The sequence below is a fragment of the Erpetoichthys calabaricus genome, chromosome 15 (genome assembly GCF_900747795.2).
Source record: "Erpetoichthys calabaricus chromosome 15, fErpCal1.3, whole genome shotgun sequence".
NCBI classification, from domain to species: domain Eukaryota; kingdom Metazoa; phylum Chordata; class Cladistia; order Polypteriformes; family Polypteridae; genus Erpetoichthys; species Erpetoichthys calabaricus.
In genome coordinates, this window is record NC_041408.2 from 90,122,843 (window position 1) to 90,141,263 (window position 18,421).

Sequence of the window (18,421 nt, forward strand, 5' to 3'; positions counted from 1 at the left end):
CACTGGTCTACTGCTGCCCTTTTATCTCTTTCCTGCCAAGGGGGCACCTTTTCTCCTGGACGGGATGCCAGAGAAACCCGCATGGCACCTACAAGATATATTTGTTCTTTTTTTGTCTGCTGCTGCTACCCTGAAATTTCCTTTGGGATTAATAGTCTCCTATGTATTAAAATCAACTTTTTGTGCAAACCCACCAGTGTTTTTGGACTCTGACTAGGATTTGCTGGTATTTGGCCCTCGCTACTAGATATCCTGGTCCTGCTAGTCCTAAGTAAAAGGACACAGGTTGTTACACTGGTATTAAACGGAGTGTCCCCAGTGTCCAAACTGATAACTGATGAGACACTTTTCTTGATGCAAAATTCAGATCTTCTTCTGCTTACTGTACATGGCTGCTGTATGATGATCAAACATTTACACTTGTGTTACTTGTGGTCTCAGTCTGCTTCTAACCACCCCCAAATGTGGTCTGAGTGGTCTGATCACAAGTGCTCTGGCACCTGGTTTTATAAACGTGGTCAACTGCTATCTGATTGTGAGCGGATCACCGTATGGCAATGCCGATTGTGGAGGGGCCCTATGTGGGCCCCCTGCTCTTTGAGAGGCACTTTCACAGTATACACAATTATAAAGTAAGTAGAAACGTCATTTGTGTGTGTGATGTACTCCAAAGAAGAAATGAACTGTCTGTAGTAATGTGTGCAATTCATCTTATAGGTACGGAAGCATGTCAACGACTTGTACGAAGACCTCCGTGATGGACATAACCTGATCTCCCTTTTGGAAGTCCTTTCAGGAGAGACTTTGGTGAGCTATGAAAAACTGTTTGCTGCTGCTTCTGTGTGATGGTGTATTTGTCTCTTTCCCATCCTCCACTCCCCCCCCCCCAACCTAACCCACCATTTGTGGTTGTGTTTATCACACCATTAAATACAACCACGAGTATCCTGTACTAACCTTTGTACACTGCTTTCATTTCCATGGTAACATACCCCCCCATGTATGCCAAAGTGGAACATCATAGGAGTCATCCTATGAAGTGATCTTCAGATGTCTTATATCCATTTTGTCTTCACCTTCTAAGTTAACTTCTTACCAAGTACAGGGCTACAGCTGACTGAGAAAGTCTTCAGACCCCATTGCTTTCTGTACCCTTATGTATGCTAGATTTTATATTATAAGTACGCATTTCCCATTGTCGTCTGTAAAAAGCCAAATTTCTCCCTAGGGATTCTAAGATCTATCTATCTATCTACACTCGATAACCCATAATGTCAAAGTGAAAAACATGTTCAGAAAGGTTTAAAAGTAATTAAAAACTGAAATTTCTCATCTTTATAAAAGTATTCCGTTTTTCGGTGGAAATTACAGCTTTGAGTCTTCTTAAGTGAGTCTCTACAAGCTTTGCACACCTGTTGTTTTGGGCAGTTTACCCCATTCTACCTGTCAGATCCTCTCAAGCTCCATCACATGAGATGGGAAGTGCCTGTAAATGGCCAACTTCAGGTCTCTCCACACATGTTCTATTAGATTTAAGTCTGTGCTTTGGTGGGACCACTCAAGGACCCTCAGAGACTTGTCCCAAAGCCACTCCAGCAATGACGCTCTGGGTCATTGTCATGTTGCAAAGTGAACCGTCGCTCCAGTCCGAGTGGCCTGCTCTCTGGACCAGATTTTCTTCAAAGACCTCTCTGTGTTTGGCTGTGTGATGGTTCGGGTTGGTTTCACCCTCCATGGTTGCTTCCACAAGCCTCTTGAACCTGGAACCTTTGAAAGTCATGAACCAAGATGAGCCAGACAAATGACGACACAGATGATAGATGACCTGAGTGAGTCGGATCAGTGATGATCTTTGTGACCCTCTTCCTTACCCTGAACTTCACTTCATTGGAAGTGGAACATATAATTGAATTTAATTTATAAATTAGATTAGATAAACTTTATCAACCCCATAAGGAAACTCAAATACATACACAGCAGTAGAAACATAAAAAACAAGACTCACAGAACCAATAATACAGCCAATCAATCAATCAATAAATCAAAATAAATAAAAATCAACAATGAGCACATCAAGTGGGGGCATTAAATTGATAATAATAATTCTTTCCATTTATATATATATAGCACATCTCGCACTACTCAGAGCACTTTATTGAGTGGGGAGCCACTTCAACCAGCACTTATGTGTAGTAGCACCCACCTGGTACAGTACACTCACCACACATCAGCTGTTAGATGGTGAAGTGTTGAGAGAAATAACCAATTAGAGACAGGGGATGATTAGGGGGCCTGAATAACCAGGCTGTGGTTGGCAATTTTGCCAGTTTATCGGGATACACTCTTTATGATGGATGTTCATGGATCTTTTATAAGAGAGTCAGGACTTCAATCCACACACGGACCACATGGCAAGCGCCCCCTGCTGGCCTCACTAACACCTCTTCCAGCAGCAACCCAAGCTTTTCCTAGATGGTCTCCCATCCAAGAACTTGCCGGGCCTGAGCAGGTTTAGCTTCAGGTGGATGACCTCTTCTGAAGTGCATGTGCTATGCTTGCTGGATAGCAGTGGGCAGAAAAGCCCCCCAGAGGTTCTTCTTAGTACTCTGTGGTGAAATGAGCCTGTTCCTTAAAGTGCTCCAAAACATAGCACCTCCTAGAGGGGTTTTTTATGATGGCACCCAATGTTTAGGTTTAGGTTTATGTTAGGTTAGGTTTCTTTATTTAGTCATGTTTACACAGGAAAACATGAAATTTGCCTTCTCTGTTGCATCTAATGACAGGTAACAGACAGAATGAAATAAAACAAACAAATAGAAATAAGAAAGGTTAAGGTAAGGCAGTTAGATAAAACATATTTACACCAAAAAAAAAGGTAACAGGATATATATCAAAACCTTAAACATTATCTCCGATATTTCTTATTGAAAAGTCGTATGGCACTAGGAAGAAAGGAGTTTCTGGAGCGATTTGTGTGGGTTTTCAAAGCAACTGTCCTTCCTGATTTACTGAAGTTTAGTTCTACATGTAATGGATGTCTGTCATCAGTTGAGATGATTTCCAGTTTCTTTAGCATTGCCCTCTGACACACAGTAGTCAAATCATCAACATCAGCCCCAATAACTTTTAGCTGCATACTTCGTAATCTGCTGGAGCTTTTTTGAGTTTTGATTTGTCAGACTATTAAACCAGGCAATGAAACTGAAAGTGATCACAGACTGGATCATACTGCGATAGAAGGACAACATGAGGTCCTTGTCTACTTTAAATAGTTTGAGTTTATGGAGGAGAAATAAGCGCTGGTTGCACTTAGAATATAATTTTTTGTGTTTGTATTCCAGTTAAGATTGTTGTCTAGGTAAGTTCCTAAGTATTTATATTCATTCACTATTTCTACCTCCTCTCCCAGAACTACAATAGGTGAACATACAGATTTCTGTCTCTTAAAATCAAATATCATTTCTTTGGTCTTTTTTACATTCAGAGTGAGAGAGTTTTTATTGTACCAGTTTACCATCCAGTCCACTTGATTTAGATAGTGGCTTTCATCCTCCCCAGATTTGCATCCTATGATCATGGTGTCATCCGCATACTTAATAATGGAGCAATGTTGCCCCCATCCTCTTTACCACAACAGCTTCCAGTGTGTCCAGGGTTCGCCCTGTGATGGAGCAGACTTCCCTGATAAGTTTGTTCGGGCATTGTGCTTCTCCAGGAGAACACAGCGTAGTGTACCACACTGGCTACTATGGAGTGATAGAACCTTTCCAACAATTTGCTGCATACATCAGAAGACCTGAGCATCCTTACCAAGTCCACTCTGCTCTGGCCCTTCTTGTCCAGTGCCACTGTGTTGTCAGACCAGTCCAGTTTGCTGGTGCTTCAACTTTCCCATCCTCCTACTGGATGGTGACTGGTCTCAGAGGTTCTTGGCATGCTGTAAGCCCACCACCAGCTCTTTTGTCTTGCAGATGTCGAGTTGCAGATGGTTCTTCCTGCACCACAACCTTCCTGCACTCGGACTCAACTCCATTATTAATGCCGCCCGTGATGGACGAATCATTGGAGAACTTTTGCAGGTGGCAAGCGCTGGCATTGTACTGGAAGTCTGCTATGTACAGGGGTCCACCGGAAGGGAGATGGGACAGTACAGCCTGAGGTGCTCCTGTATAACACACCACACAGTCCCTCAGCCTTACAAACTGGTGTCTGTTGATAGAGCAGTTGGAGACTTGATGGAAAACCAAACTATGAGGACTGAGGGGGTTTAGCATCTTGTTTGCTATTCTTTAAAATTAGAAATGCTCCATTTAGTGCACCTGGTTAATAAAATGTCTCCAGTTGTCATTTCAAGAATCTGAAGGATGAACAGCAAACAATGTTTGTGTCTCCCCCCAACCCCCTGTGCTGTCTTGAATAAGATTTCCCACCAAGACCCCCAATCCTTCTCACAGTCATATATGAGCCCCCTCTGTGCCTGTGCCTAACCCATTTGTCTTCTGCCATCTCGTCCTTTGTATGCATTGCTCTTGTTTTTGTTTCCTCATGTTTATTCAAACTGTTATTTTTTATTTATTCTTTGGCTTCATGCTTTCTCTTTTCATTTGTTGTCCTGTCTTGTGCTTCTCCTGAACTTTCTCTTGTCTCTGATATGTTGATAAGCCAAGGGAGCGCGATTTTCTGAAGACGCTGCGGTTGGTGAGTGCAGCTGACGCATGTGCCTTTGAGCAGCATGAGGATGAGCAGGATGATGATAAGGGGGTAGGTGTGAAACCCCCCTGGCAAAATACTAATCCACTTACTACACGAGTGTGCACAACACACGGGTGGGTGGGTGGGGGGGGGGGTCAGCTGTCCACTTGTCACTTTCACTCCAAATAAAACCAGTAGGTCCAGACAAAACTGCTGTGCTCATGGCTGCTTGCTTTGCTTCTTTATGAATCGAGAAGATACTGGTCTTCCTCCATCAGGTGGGTTTTCTGCTTTGTGATGTTAAAAAACAATATAATAGTTAAATTCTTGGTAACTGAAATTGGGGGCAGATTATTGTTTTTGACTGCCTAAGTGCTGTAAACAAGGAGTCATAAAGTGAAAGCCATCTGGGTGGACGTTTTTGCTGGGTGTTTTTTTTTTTTTTGTTGACATCTCAAAGCATGTGAATTTAGAAGAGATATTTGGGCAGCATTTATTTTAATATTTTTGATATTTTGCATTAACTGTGTGGTCACATGAGAACAGATTCCTGTTCAAATCTCTTCCCTTGTTAACACACTCGATCCTGCTGTTATGATTTACAAGACTCATGAACCTCAAAAAGCATGTGTGGCTGGGTGCAGGAAGACAGGATGGACAACAGTAAAAGTTGGTGGCATATTTTTATAAACAGAAAGTCACAAAAATTAAACAAAATAAAATCGCCATATGGACTTAACACAACAGGCTATGGTCAGGCTGCTACTGGTACTGAAAGGGTCAGTCATTTGGGAGTGCCGTCTGGCCGGTTTGCTCTCAGGAAAATGACAACTTCTTCTTGGCAACCGGGCTTCTTATGGCGGCACATTCCAGAAGGAGCGGAGCTAAGCGCCCTCATTGGATGGTTTAGGGAGAGAAGGAGAAGTGAACATTAATGGCAGTGCCCCCTCTCGAGTTGGCAGGTTATCATATACTTTGTTCAAGCCCGAGAGGAGGACCTTCAATGTGCATGTGTGGACACACAAATGTCAGGCGTGTACCCCTACATGGACCGAAAAACACAAAGTAGACCTCTCCGGCACAAGCTAAGCCTGACTCCCAAAAACTCGAAGAAGTGGGCTTTCATTTTCTACACATGCAAAAAGAGGCCCAACTCTCAAAAGGGAGAGGGGAACTGTAAAACCTTTGGCCAGAATAACAATTCATCTTTTTTCAATAATTAAAGAGCAAACAAAATAAGAGGAAAATTATCAAGTGTTAAGCCTTGCAAAATGAAAGGCTACCAGTAGGGGGGCACCAGTCAGGTTTTTAATAAGCCTGATACCGACATAATGTTACCAGATTGGCCGATTTCGATACCAATTACGATTTTTTTTTTATTACTACACCACTCTGCTCATGCCCTGTGCTCCGTATTAAAGTGTTAGCTTTGGTATTTTTATAAATAAAATATAAACCACAGGTGTTACATGTTCCATAATTTCAAGCTATCATATTATTTAATATTTTTGTACTTATCTGAGAGCGAGGAGTCTTGAGTGTCTGCGCTTACAAGTGTCCTGATAAAAACAAAGAGCCAGGCCTTTAATGACCTCTTGGGCACGGCCATCAGCGGTGTGTCTGTCCGTGGAGAGAGTGTCGACCTCATCGAGAGGTTTACTTACCTTGGCAGTGACATTCATGTCTCTGGTGACTCTTCCTATGAAGTCAGTAGACAGATTGGGAGAGCATGGGGGGGTCATGAGGTCACTGGAAAGGGGTGTGTGGCGCTCCCGATATATCTCTGCAAAAGGACGAAGGTCCAAGTCTTTAGAGTCCTGGTGCTTCCTGTGTTGCTATGACATGGACGCTATCCAGTGACCTGAGATGAAGACTGGACTCCTTCATGTGTGTCTCTTCAGAGAATCCTTGGGTCCCGCTGGTTTCACTTTGTGTTGTTCATGGAGTCCCGAATGAGGCACATGACCTGCATTGTGAGGGAACGTCAGTCACGGCACTATGGCCATGTGGCACGATTACCCAAGGGTGATCCAGCTCATTCTTGAGGACCTGAGTGGCAGGACCAGGCCAAGAGAATTCCCACGTAACAGTTGGCAGATAGAAGGTAATTTCCGGAGGGTGGAACTGGACTACCTGGGGGGTTTCCAACCAGGATCCCAAGCTGTTTCATCATGTGATGGGTGTGGCAACGTCCTGTTCCAGTGCATGCTTTCCGACCTGACCTGACCTGTACTTATCTGAAACAAAATGCTAAATTAAAAAAAAGGCAGTTCTCACCATTTGTTTAAAGAAAAATATATATTCTTACACATTGATTCAGTTAATTGATTTTGGCAGTTAAACACTGCTTTTATAATGAAGATTGGGCAATATAAATTGACGGACGATCGATCGGAGCATCACTAGCTACCCGAGTGAAAGGGGATGACTTGGGGAAGGAAATTTTTAATGTTAAAACAATACCTGGTCTGTTCTATCATTCATCAAAATGACATTGTAATTCAAGACGTCATAAGAAAACAAGAGAACTCACCAACGCCAAGCGCATTCAGTGTACTGCTTGTCACTGTCTGTCTCCTTAGCCTATTTAGTTCTTCGTGGATCTTGCATTGCATTCCTCATCCTCAGTCTGAATAAAGTGGTCAAAAACACAGAAGAAGGAGGTCAAAAATCCAGTAATTCATTAATAACAATAAGCAAAACACAGGAGAACTCACCAACGGCAAATGCATTCAGTGTACTGCCTTTAACTGCTTGTCTCCTCAGCCTTTGTAGAGCTGGGTGGGTGGGGCCCTAGAGGGAGATGGACAGGTGGCCACGCCTCTTGGGGAAGCACCCAGCAAAATACAAGGGACTTGGTAGAACAAGCATGGACACCTGGAAAATAAGTAATAAACTAAACAGACAAAAAAAATACACAGTTGTATAAGGAATAAACATAAATAACAATATTAAAATTACAATAATGATTAAAGAATTAAAAATAAACAAAATAGATAAAATAAAACAAATTTAAGTGTAAGACGGGGGGGAACCCTGGCTTAAACATGACCAAGAGGGTGTGTCCTCCATGCTTGACATTCATGTGCAGCTTTACGTTTACACACGGAGAACTGCAATGGTGAATATGAAAAATGAAAATAAAATAAAACAGATTGTTTTGTTTGATGATGATGAAGCAGAATTGTTATTGAGAGCATAAGGCGAGGAAAGCAGCTGAGAAAATGTAATGAGCAGGATCCAATCGGGAAAGGAACGAATTATAAGCATAAACCAATCAAAGCGTGATTAGGGTCTCCATTTTCAAAACTCTTCATTTTCACGCATCCACACTACAATGCTGATTCTGCGTTTTTCTGAAATGTACGGCTCTGGAGAACATTTTCAAAAGTCTTCATTTTCGAGGGTGGTGTGGAGGAAAGGTGAAGACCTAGACTCGTGTCTGCATTTGTAAATGGGTGTACCCTAATGGACTTTAACCACAAAGCAGACACACTGAATTTGTAGCTTCTGCTGATGGACCATTTCATCTCTGTGACTTGGGAGAAGACATTCAGGTCCTTGAACTTTCATGTTCTCACATGGAGAGGCAGGCTGCGCACTCAGAGCCCCTAAGCCAGTAAGCAGCTGCTTAGGCAGTTGAGCTAAAGGGAGGTCTCCAATCTCGTCCCCGATTGTGACCAAACACCACATCACATTGCACGACTTTTCCAGTGACTTTCAGTCATAGACCTTCAATCACATAATCTTAGGGAGTCAGTGGTGGTCAGCGGCATGTTTCTTGTGAAGCCAGTCACATAATGTGACACCCCTTAACCACTCAGTCCAGCAGGTCTGCGAGTCGCTTCAATGAAATCAAAAAGGTTTGACTTTTGTCTTTAGTCGTAGGGTGGACTCTGCATGAGTGAGAGCTGACAACCAATGAATGCTCACCTGGGATGTGCAATGCATTGTGGTTGAGGAAAGCACTACAACTTCCGTGAAAAAAATGTTGGAATGCCAACCAAGTTGTCCTCAGGTTGTAAAAATAAGTAGAGATAAAAGGTAGCTGTGTGCACCAATATAAGGACCTCAAAATCCAACAAGATAGCCGTCCTGTGGTGCGTTTGGTTCAAGACTGAACACCACCTGCCGGCAGCTGCAGGCTTTATAGATGGGGGGCGGAGTCATCTTTGTACTGTGGAGGGAACAAAAAGAGGAGAAGGTTAGCATGAGTGCCCCCTTTTGACCTGGGGAGGTAATACTTACTTCAGATGAGCCCAGAGAGTAATCCACAGATGCTCACACATGACAGCAGATGAGGAACAAGGAACATGGGGGTTTTGGACCCCACAAACAGAAGAGAAGCTTTGTCTGTCTGAGGTCTCGTGTTTTATGTACCACGACAGAATGGTACAGAATAAAGTGTCAGCTCCGTCAGACAGCATGCAATTGTCTATCCAAAAGAGGGGCTCACGACTGTGCTGGAAGGTTGGCACTCAGACACTAAATGTGACCTGCCCAGAGATTTGCAGTGGTTTAAATTTATGTGGTCCGCCGATGAGATCAGCATCTGCAGTTGGCAAGTCTGACGTACCCAGCTTCTAAAAGTCACGTAAGTTACTTCTGACTTCAACCTGGCTGGCGAGGGCACCATAGTATGCACCACCAGGGCGTCTCTGTCGCGTAGCCTTCCCGTTACCTGCTACACTCGACCTTCTCCTAAGCTCCACTGGGAAATTCTCAGGGTCCTTGCATGGAGAGGCCAGTCTGTCTCCACTCACTCAAACGGATAATCAAAAGGGAGGCCCCAAGTTTGTCATGTGAGAATATGAAGTGGAGAATGATGGGATGATTTCTCGGCCAGTGACATTCACCAAAGGGAGGACCTGCTACACAATTCATCTCCGTTAGTGGTTCTTGTCTGGAAAACTTTTAAATCTGAAAGAGAGGTTTGTTCTAGCTCTGCTTCCTACCAGATGACACCAAACACGTTTGGATTTGAACTGGAATCTGCTCGGTGGTCAGCATACATACACACACACTCTTCTGTGTTAAAGTCTCTGCCAGATTTGGAGTAACCGAGACAGACATTTCAACTCGGTGAGCCATCACATTTCAGCTCCTCATGGTCTGAAGGGACAGCCGTCCGTTTAGGGCTTTGTAGTTATTTTTATCCCCTTCTCATCCCTTGTCATGCTGTTGCTATATCATGGACTCCATCTGGTGACTGTTTCAGCTGAATTGTCCTTGATGGGGCTCATCTGAAACAAAGCCAGGGGTGCTGCAGTGTTGAGACCTTAGCTGTGCTGAAGATGAAAGAAATAGAATTTCCTGTAGACCAGTGGACATGGAGACACATGAAAATCTAAAAAAGTCTGCTTTAGTATTCATGCAAAAGTCACTGCAGTCCACAATGCGTCCAGGCATCCGGATACACAGTAGCTTTGGGATTCTTTTGGTTGTGTCTGCACATCCATGCAATCAGGCGACAACGTCAACGGTCAGCATTTGCTTTTTTGCTTTCCGCCCTCCCCCACCATAACCTATCGTCTATGGGAGAGGAGCAAAAGCTTTAGATTCGTCAAAAATGTTGATCTCTAGTTTTTGACGGATCTCAATGTTTTTGGGTTCCCTGATACTGAAAAGTTTGATATCTCAATGACAAAATACCAAACTCGAAACTTAAGCCTGTTATGAGATGACGATGTGCCGATTAGTTTTTGAGCCAAATTGTCCCAAGAGAAACAGGCACTCTAGGGAAACCCTCAAATACCGTAATTCTGCAATGAATTATGAATTCTTCTCATCACTCGCTATCATAATGACCTATTTTATGATCAGAAAGATCAGCATCAGAGTGGAAAATAATTACTCAAATATTAGAGAATAGTTTAGGTTACTTGGTTCAGAGGGCGGAAAGCCTGCTAATACTCATGGCTAAAATGAATTGCATTAGGAAGACTAGCGCCTTCAGAAAGTCTTCAGACCCCTTCACTTTTACACATTTTGTTCGGTCACAGCCTTAGGCTGAAATCATATAAAGTCATTTTTTCCCTCATCGGGCAACACTTCATACCCCAGAATGAAAAAGCGAACTAACAGGATTTTAGGATTTTTTGCAAATTTATTACGAATAACAAGTGAAATATAATAAAGACACAAGTGTTCAGATCCTTTACTCACTACTTTGTTGAAGCCCCTTTAACAGCCATTCCAGTAAGCCAGCCCGGAGTGCTGCTGAGTTTCACATCACCAGCTTCACACAGTTGGACTTGAGGACTTTCTGCCATTCTTCTCTGCAGATCCTCTCAAACTTAGTCATATGGGATGGAGACCATCGGTGGGCAGCTATTTCCAGATCTCTCCACTGATGTTTGATTGGATGCATGTCTGGGCTCTGGCTGGGACACTCAAGGACATTCACAGAGTTGTCACTTAGCCACTCCTGTGTTGTTTTTGCTTTTTACTGTTGGAAGGGGAACCTTCAGGCCAGTCTGATGTCCAGGTTTTCATTAAGGTCATCTCTGTACTGTCTAGTCGCTCTGTCCCTGCTGTTAGTCTTGGAGCTAATGGGTACTGGGGTCCCAATGTAAAAAAAAAACCCTTAAAACTTAGTATGTCTGCTTTTTATGCCAAGAGTATTACGGAATATTGCTCTGTGATTATAGATAGATAGATAGATAGAGGCGGCACGGTGGCGCAGTGGGTAGCGCTGCTGCCTCGCAGTTGGGAGACCTGGGGACCCGGGTTCGCTTCCCGGGCCCTCCCTGCGTGGAGTTTGCATGTTCTCCCCGTGTCTGCGTGGGTTTCCTCCGGGCGATCCGGTTTCCTCCCACAGTCCAAAGACATGCTGGTTAGGTGGATTGGCGATTCTAAATTGGCCCTAGTGTGTGCTTGGTGTGTGGGGTGTGTTTGTGTGTGTCCTGCGGTGGGTTGGCACCCTGCCCAGGATGGGTTCCCTGCCTTGTGCCCTGTGTTGGCTGGGATTGGCTCCAGCAGACCCCCGTGACCCTGTGTTCGGATTCAGCGGGTTGGAAAATGGATGGATGGATAGATAGATAGATGTGAAAGGCACTATATAACATATAGATAGATAGATAGATAGATATAAAAGTTTCTATATAATAAGATATGTAGGAAAGGCACTATATAACAGATAGATAAATAGATATGAAAGATGCCATATAATAGGATAGGTAGGTAGTTAGGAAAGGCACTATATAACAGATAGATAGATAGATAAATAGATAGATGTGAAAGGCACTATATAACAGATAGATAGATAAATAGATATGAAAGGTGGTATATAATAAGATAGGTAGGTAGGAAAGGCACTATATAACAGATAGATATGAAAGGCACTATATAACAGGAACTTTATTAATCATGAAGGAAATTGCAGTAGGAGCAGAAGTAGTAGTGGAGGTAACAGTATTAATTATCCTTAAGTAGTAGTAGAAGTAATAATACCATTAGTAGTAATAGTAGTAGTAGTCTTAGAAATATTAATAATAATCTATCTATCTATCTAATCTTAAGTGGCAGTAGCAGCAGTTGTAATAGAATATAATCCATCCATCCATCTATTATCCAACCCGCTATATCCTAACTACAGGGTCACAGAGGTCTGGTGGAGCCAATCCCAGCCAACACAGGGCACAAGGCAGGAAACAAACCCCGGGCAGGGCGCCAGCCCACCGTAGGGCACACACACACACACACACACACTAAGCAAACACTAGGGACAATTTAGGATCGCCAATGCACCTAACCTGCATGTGTTTGGACTGTGGGAAGTAGAATATAATAATATCCTTAACTAGTAGTAGTAGATAGATAGATAGATACTTTATTAATCCCAAGGGGAAATTCACAAAAGGGAGTCGTGCAGGATCGAACTTGTGACTTGTTAATTGCCAGTCAGCAACTGATATTGTTGCGCCACTGCAGCAGTCATTGGTGCCGTGACCCGGAATCGAACCGGGGTTGCTAGTAGTAGTAATAGTACTGAAAGTAGTACTAGTTATAGTAGTATAAATATTAAAGGTTAGCTTTCTTAACTAGTAGTAGTAGTAGCAGTAATACCCTTAAACTAATTAATAATCTCTGTAGTGTATATTAATAGCAGTAATTGTCCCCAAAGTTTCTTCTCCGGCTCACGTACTGTGTTGCATATCATTGTTTACCAGCGTGGCCAGTTGGGTCCAAGATGGCCTTCTCAGACAGGACAGCCTTTCCCCCAGTTGGACCCCCAAACACTTTCTTTCTGTCAGAGTGTAGCTGAGGGCTGCCATGAGCACCTACGTGTCTTGAGATTCTTTTATTTTGTCATTAAATCATGAAGTCCATGTGTGTCTGAGAGCCCAGCTGTACTTGCAGTGTCTGTCATCAGGAGAACTGGCCTTGTACTCTGGTGCCATTGTCAATCAATGCCCGGCTCTTCACAAATGTGCCCTACTTTTACATTTCACTCTAATGGACTTTAGGAGAGTTTTATTACTTTGGAGTGTTTGTTTGCTTGTTCTTTACCAGTTCTTTACCAGTGGGATCTTTCCAGTAACTTCATTTTTGTTTTTGTGATGTTCGTAGTTCTTGTGGAGCGCCATAGACACTCAGACCATGTGACTGCCAGTGTGTCAGGGTTACTTACTGTGACGTCACCACTTGTGAGCTCTGAGTTTATTCACAGGACACGTTGTGTCACAGGAACAGAATGCTTATGCAATCAGTGGTTTTCTGTGAATTGTTTATTTTTTTTAAGAGTTTGTTGTCACTTTCATGTTATATAGTTTATTATGTTGAGCAAGATAAAATGTCCAAATTATATGCATTAAGATCCATCCATCCATCCATTTTCCAACCCGCTGAATCCGAACACAGGGTCACGGGGGTCTGCTGGAGCCAATCCCAGCCAACACAGGGCACAAGGCAGGAAACAATCCTGGGCAGGGTGCCAACCCACCGCAGGACACACACAAACACACCCACACACCAAGCACACACTAGGGCCAATTTAGAATCGCCAATCCACCTAACCTGCATGTCTTTGGACTGTGGGAGGAAACCGGAGCCCCCGGAGGAAACCCACGCAGACACGGGGAGAACATGCAAACTCCACGCAGGGAGGAATGCATTAAGATTTTATCATTGAAATGATTTTTTCCTATCACATGCCCAGATTAGTGGGCAATCATTGGCTGGACTGACTTCTCTGTTCCTTTCAAATTGCAAGGAATATGAACATGAAAGGCGCTATATTAAATAATACTTAATAAAGTGGCGCAGCATTCAGACATCAAACCATGTACATCAGATGGGGGTACAGAGAGAGGTTGGGGACTGCAGAAAATTGCAAAGCAGGCAGTGACCCGAGCCGTTACGGCGAGAGTGAATTGGCCGCTCTGTGTCTCCATCTTCACTGCTAGTTAGGCAACCCCCATGGAGCTGTGGCTCCAGGAAAGGAAAGAAACACCAAAGCTAACAGCGGCACGTAGCTTCTGACTGTTCTCTGTGTCTCTTGTTCTCCTGCTGAGGGCTACAAGGAGTGGGGTTTGGGTGGGATGGACTGGTGTTTTTTGGGGTGGGGGTTGTTAAAGATATATCTTGTTTAAAGGTCTGGTGCTCTTCATCCTCTCATAGCTGCCCCAAGCAGGCCTGGCTCAGGACCCAAGCCTCCCACGTCTGTTGGTGTCTGTGGCACAAAGACCTTTGGAGCGACTGTGGAGCTGAGCAACGCCTCTGCTGGGCAGACGATCTCTGAGCTGAGAGTCTAACATTACTTTCCATGGCTGTTTGTCTTTCATAGCCTCGGGAGAAAGGGAGGATGCGCTTCCACAGGCTGCAGAATGTCCAGATTGCACTTGATTATCTGAAGAAACGGCAGGTAAGACGATGACATCCACACGGCTCAGGGACTGTGCATGCTTGGTGGTGGTTTGGGGGAATCAATGGGCCCATTTGGGTTTTTTAAACAGAACAAAAAAAATCGTAATGGCTGTCAGGCAGAGTGACCAAAATGTCAGGGCACTGCAGGGTCACACGTCAGGCTGGTGTGCACGTCTCACACCACAATTAGGGGACGATGGCAGAGTCGAGGGTCTCCTGTTAAATAAACACTTAAATAACAGCAACATCAATAAACGTTAAATAAATGTTTTTCCTGAGTTATTGATAACATAGGTCTGCAGAATGAAACTCATAAATACTGTTTTAATTATAAAGAGTTATTCTTATTTTCATCCATGAACACATGAATACAGTATTATACAGGTGCTGGTCATAAAATTAGAATATCATGACAAAGTTGATTTATTTCAGTAATTCCATTCAAAAACTGAAACTTGTATATTAGATTCATTCATTACACACAGACTGATGTATTTCAAATGTTTATTTCTTTTAATGTTGATGATTATAACTGACAACTAATGAAAGTCCCAAATTCAGTATCTCGGAAAATTAGAATATCAATTAAGACCAATGCAAAAAAAGGATTTTTAGAAATGTTGGCCAACTGAAAGGTATGAACATGAAAAGTATGAGCATGTACAGCACTCAATATTTAGTTGGGGCTCCTTTGGCCTGGATTACTGCAGCAATGCGGCGTGGCATGGAGTCGATCAGTCTGTGGCACTGCTCAGGTGGTATGAGAGCCCATGTTGCTCTGATAGTGGCCTTCAGCTCTCCTGAATTGTTGGGTCTGGTGTATTGCATCTTCCTCTTCACAATACCCCATAGATTTTCTATGGGGTTAAGGTCAGGCGAGTTTGCTGGCCAATCAAGAACAGGGATACCATGGTCCTTAAACCAGGTACTGGTAGCTTTGGCACTGTGTGCAGGTGCCAGGTCCTGTTGGAAAATGAAATCTGCATCTCCATAAAGTTCGTCAAGCGCAGGAAACATGAAGTGCTCTAAAACTTCCTGGTAGACGGCTGCGTTGACCTTGGACCTCAGAAAACACAATGGACCAACCCCAGCAGATGACATGGCACCCCAAACCATCACTGACTGTGGAAACTTTACACTGGACCTCACGCAACGTGGATTCTGTGCCTCTCCTCTCTTCCTCCACACTCTGGACCTTGATTTCCAAAGGAAATGCAAAATTTACTTTCATCAGAGAACATAACTTTGGACCACTCAGCAGCAGTCCAAAGGCGAGACGCTTCTGACGCTGTCTCTTGTTCAAGAGTGGCTTGACACAAGGAATGCGACAGCTGAAACCCATGTCCTACATACGTCTGTGTGTGGTGGTTCTTGAAGCACTGACTCCAGCTGCAGTCCACTCTTTGTGAATCTCCACCACATTTTTGAATGGGTTTTGTTTCACAATCCTCTCCAGGGTGCGGTTATCCCTATTGCTTGTCCACTTTTTTCTACCACATCTTGTCCTTCCCTTCGCCTCTCTATTAATGTGCTTGGACACAGAGCTCTGTGAACAGCCAGCCTCTTTAGCAATGACCTTTTGTGTCTTGCCTTACTTGTGCGAGGTGTCAATGGTCATGTTTTGGACAACTGTCAAGTCAGCAGTCTTCCTCATGATTGTGTGGCCTACAGAACTCGACTGAGAGACCATTTAAAGGCTTTTGCAGGTGTTTGGAGTTCATTAGCTGATTAGAGTGTGGCACCAGGTGTCTTCAATATTGAACCTTTTCACAATATTCTAATTTTCCGAGATACTGAATTTGGGACTTTCATTAGTTGTCAGTTATAATCATCAACATTAAAAGAAGTAAACATTTGAAATACATCAGTCTGTGTGTAATGAATGAATCTAATAAACAAGTTTCACTTTTTGAATGGAATTACTGAAATAAATCAACTTTGTCATGATATTCTAATTTTATGACCAGCACCTGTATATATAAATGAATAGACAAGGATATTGTTTAATACACTCACACATATATACGATACACATGTATCAGAATCCTGTACAAATTATTTAATTGCAGTGCCGCCCATAATGTCTGGGACAAAGACCTATTTTTCCATGATTTCCTCCTGTGCTCCACAGTTTAAAATTACAATTCAAATCATTCAGACATTGTGATTAAAGTGCACACTATAGACTTTCATTTAAGGGGATTTGCAGACATTTCAGTCACTCAGCACTTTTTCTACACGGCATCGTAATGTTTGAGACATAACAATGGCAGGTCTATTAAAGCCGTTGTCATATTTAGCACTTTGTCGCGTATCCCTCACATGGAATGACCGCTTGAAGTCGGCGATTCACAGACATCAGCAGGTGCTGAAGATGGCGATGCTCTGCCAAGCCTCTCATGCAGCCATCTTCAACTCCTGTTTGTTTCAGGGGGCTTGTCCTGTTGCGTTTTCTCTTCTGCATATGGAAGGCCTGCTCAATTAGATTAAAATCGGGTGACTGGCTTGGCTATTCCAGAATTTTCCATTTTGTAGCTTTGATAAGCTCCTGTGTTGCCTTAGCAGTCTGTTTGGATCATCACCTTTTTGTAGGATAAAGTGCCGTCCACTGAGTTTGGAGACATTTAGGGGAACTTGAGCAGATGAGATGTTTCTCTACATCTCAGAATTCATTGTGCCACTGCTGTCAGTGAAGAGAAGTGTGCCCAGGACTTGTGGCAGCCATACATGCCCAAGCTGTAACACCCCCAGCACCGCCATGTTTAACAGATGAGGTGGTCTGCTTTGGATCTTGTGCAGTTCCTTTTCGTCTCCACACTTTGCTCTTACCATCACTCTGATGCAGGTTTATCTTTGTCTCGTCTGTCCACATGATTTTTTCCCAGAATTCTGCAAGCTCTTTGAAGTCCTTTTTCACCAACTGTAATCTGGCCATCCTGTTTTTGTGGTTTGCATCTTGCAGTGTGGCCTCTGTGTTTCTGGAGTCTTCTGCTGATAGTCGTCTCTGACACGTCCACATCGGCCTCCTGTTCTGTCAGACAGGCTTTTGCAGCTTTTTCCTTGAGCATTGTAGCCGCCGTAGCGTAAGGCGGAGTCGAGTACGGGCAAAACGCGTGCCGAAAGAAATCTCACAGTCCCAAAAGTTTGTTTTAAAAATATTTATTTAAACTTAAAAGCAAATAATCCACACAAGAATAAAAAGAAAAATAGTTACACGTAGAATAAAAGGCAAAAAAAGAAAAATGTATCTTCTCTAAACTTAGCTTTTCTTCAGAAACTTTAGTTATTTCTGTACTTAAAAGTCCTTAACTTCTTCTTCTGTACACTTTAAACGTACGGCACAGCACATAAATTACGTGCTGTTTTCTTACATATTTACTTCACACACTCAAAAGGCCCGTAGGCCAGTTGGCACGGTTTAAAACCTTATGCCTTCCACACCTTAGTCATGGCAAGGCTGTCACTAACTGAACAATAATGTTTACTCAAAGCTGTTAGAAGTGGCAAGAATATCCATCCATCCATCCATTTGCCAACCCGCTGAATCCGAACACAGGGTCACGGGGGTCTGCTGGAGCCAATCCCAGCCAACACAGGGCACAAGGCAGGAATCAATCCTGGGCAGGGTGCCAACCCACCGCAGGACACACACAAACACACCAAGCACATACTAGGGCCAATTTAGGATCGCCAATCCATCTAACCTGCATGTCTTTGGACTGTGGGAGGAAACCAGAGCGCCCGGAGGAAACCCACGCAGACACAGGGAGAACATGCAAACTCCACGCAGGGAGGACCCGGGAAGCGAACCTAGGACTCCTCTAACTGCGAGGCAGCAGCGCTACCACTGCGCCACCGTGCT

General features: G+C 43.5%; 1 protein-coding gene across 1 annotated transcript in view; it reads left to right on the forward strand.

Annotated features, from left to right (window-relative positions):
• dst (dystonin) overlaps nucleotides 1-18,421 on the forward strand; it is a 565,996-nt gene that overhangs the window by 161,518 nt on the left and 386,057 nt on the right. Inside the window, exons 6-7 of the mRNA XM_051919257.1 lie at nucleotides 718-807; nucleotides 14,480-14,557. Coding sequence (XP_051775217.1) covers nucleotides 718-807; nucleotides 14,480-14,557 — 168 coding nt within the window. The remainder of the gene's footprint in view (nucleotides 1-717; nucleotides 808-14,479; nucleotides 14,558-18,421) is intronic.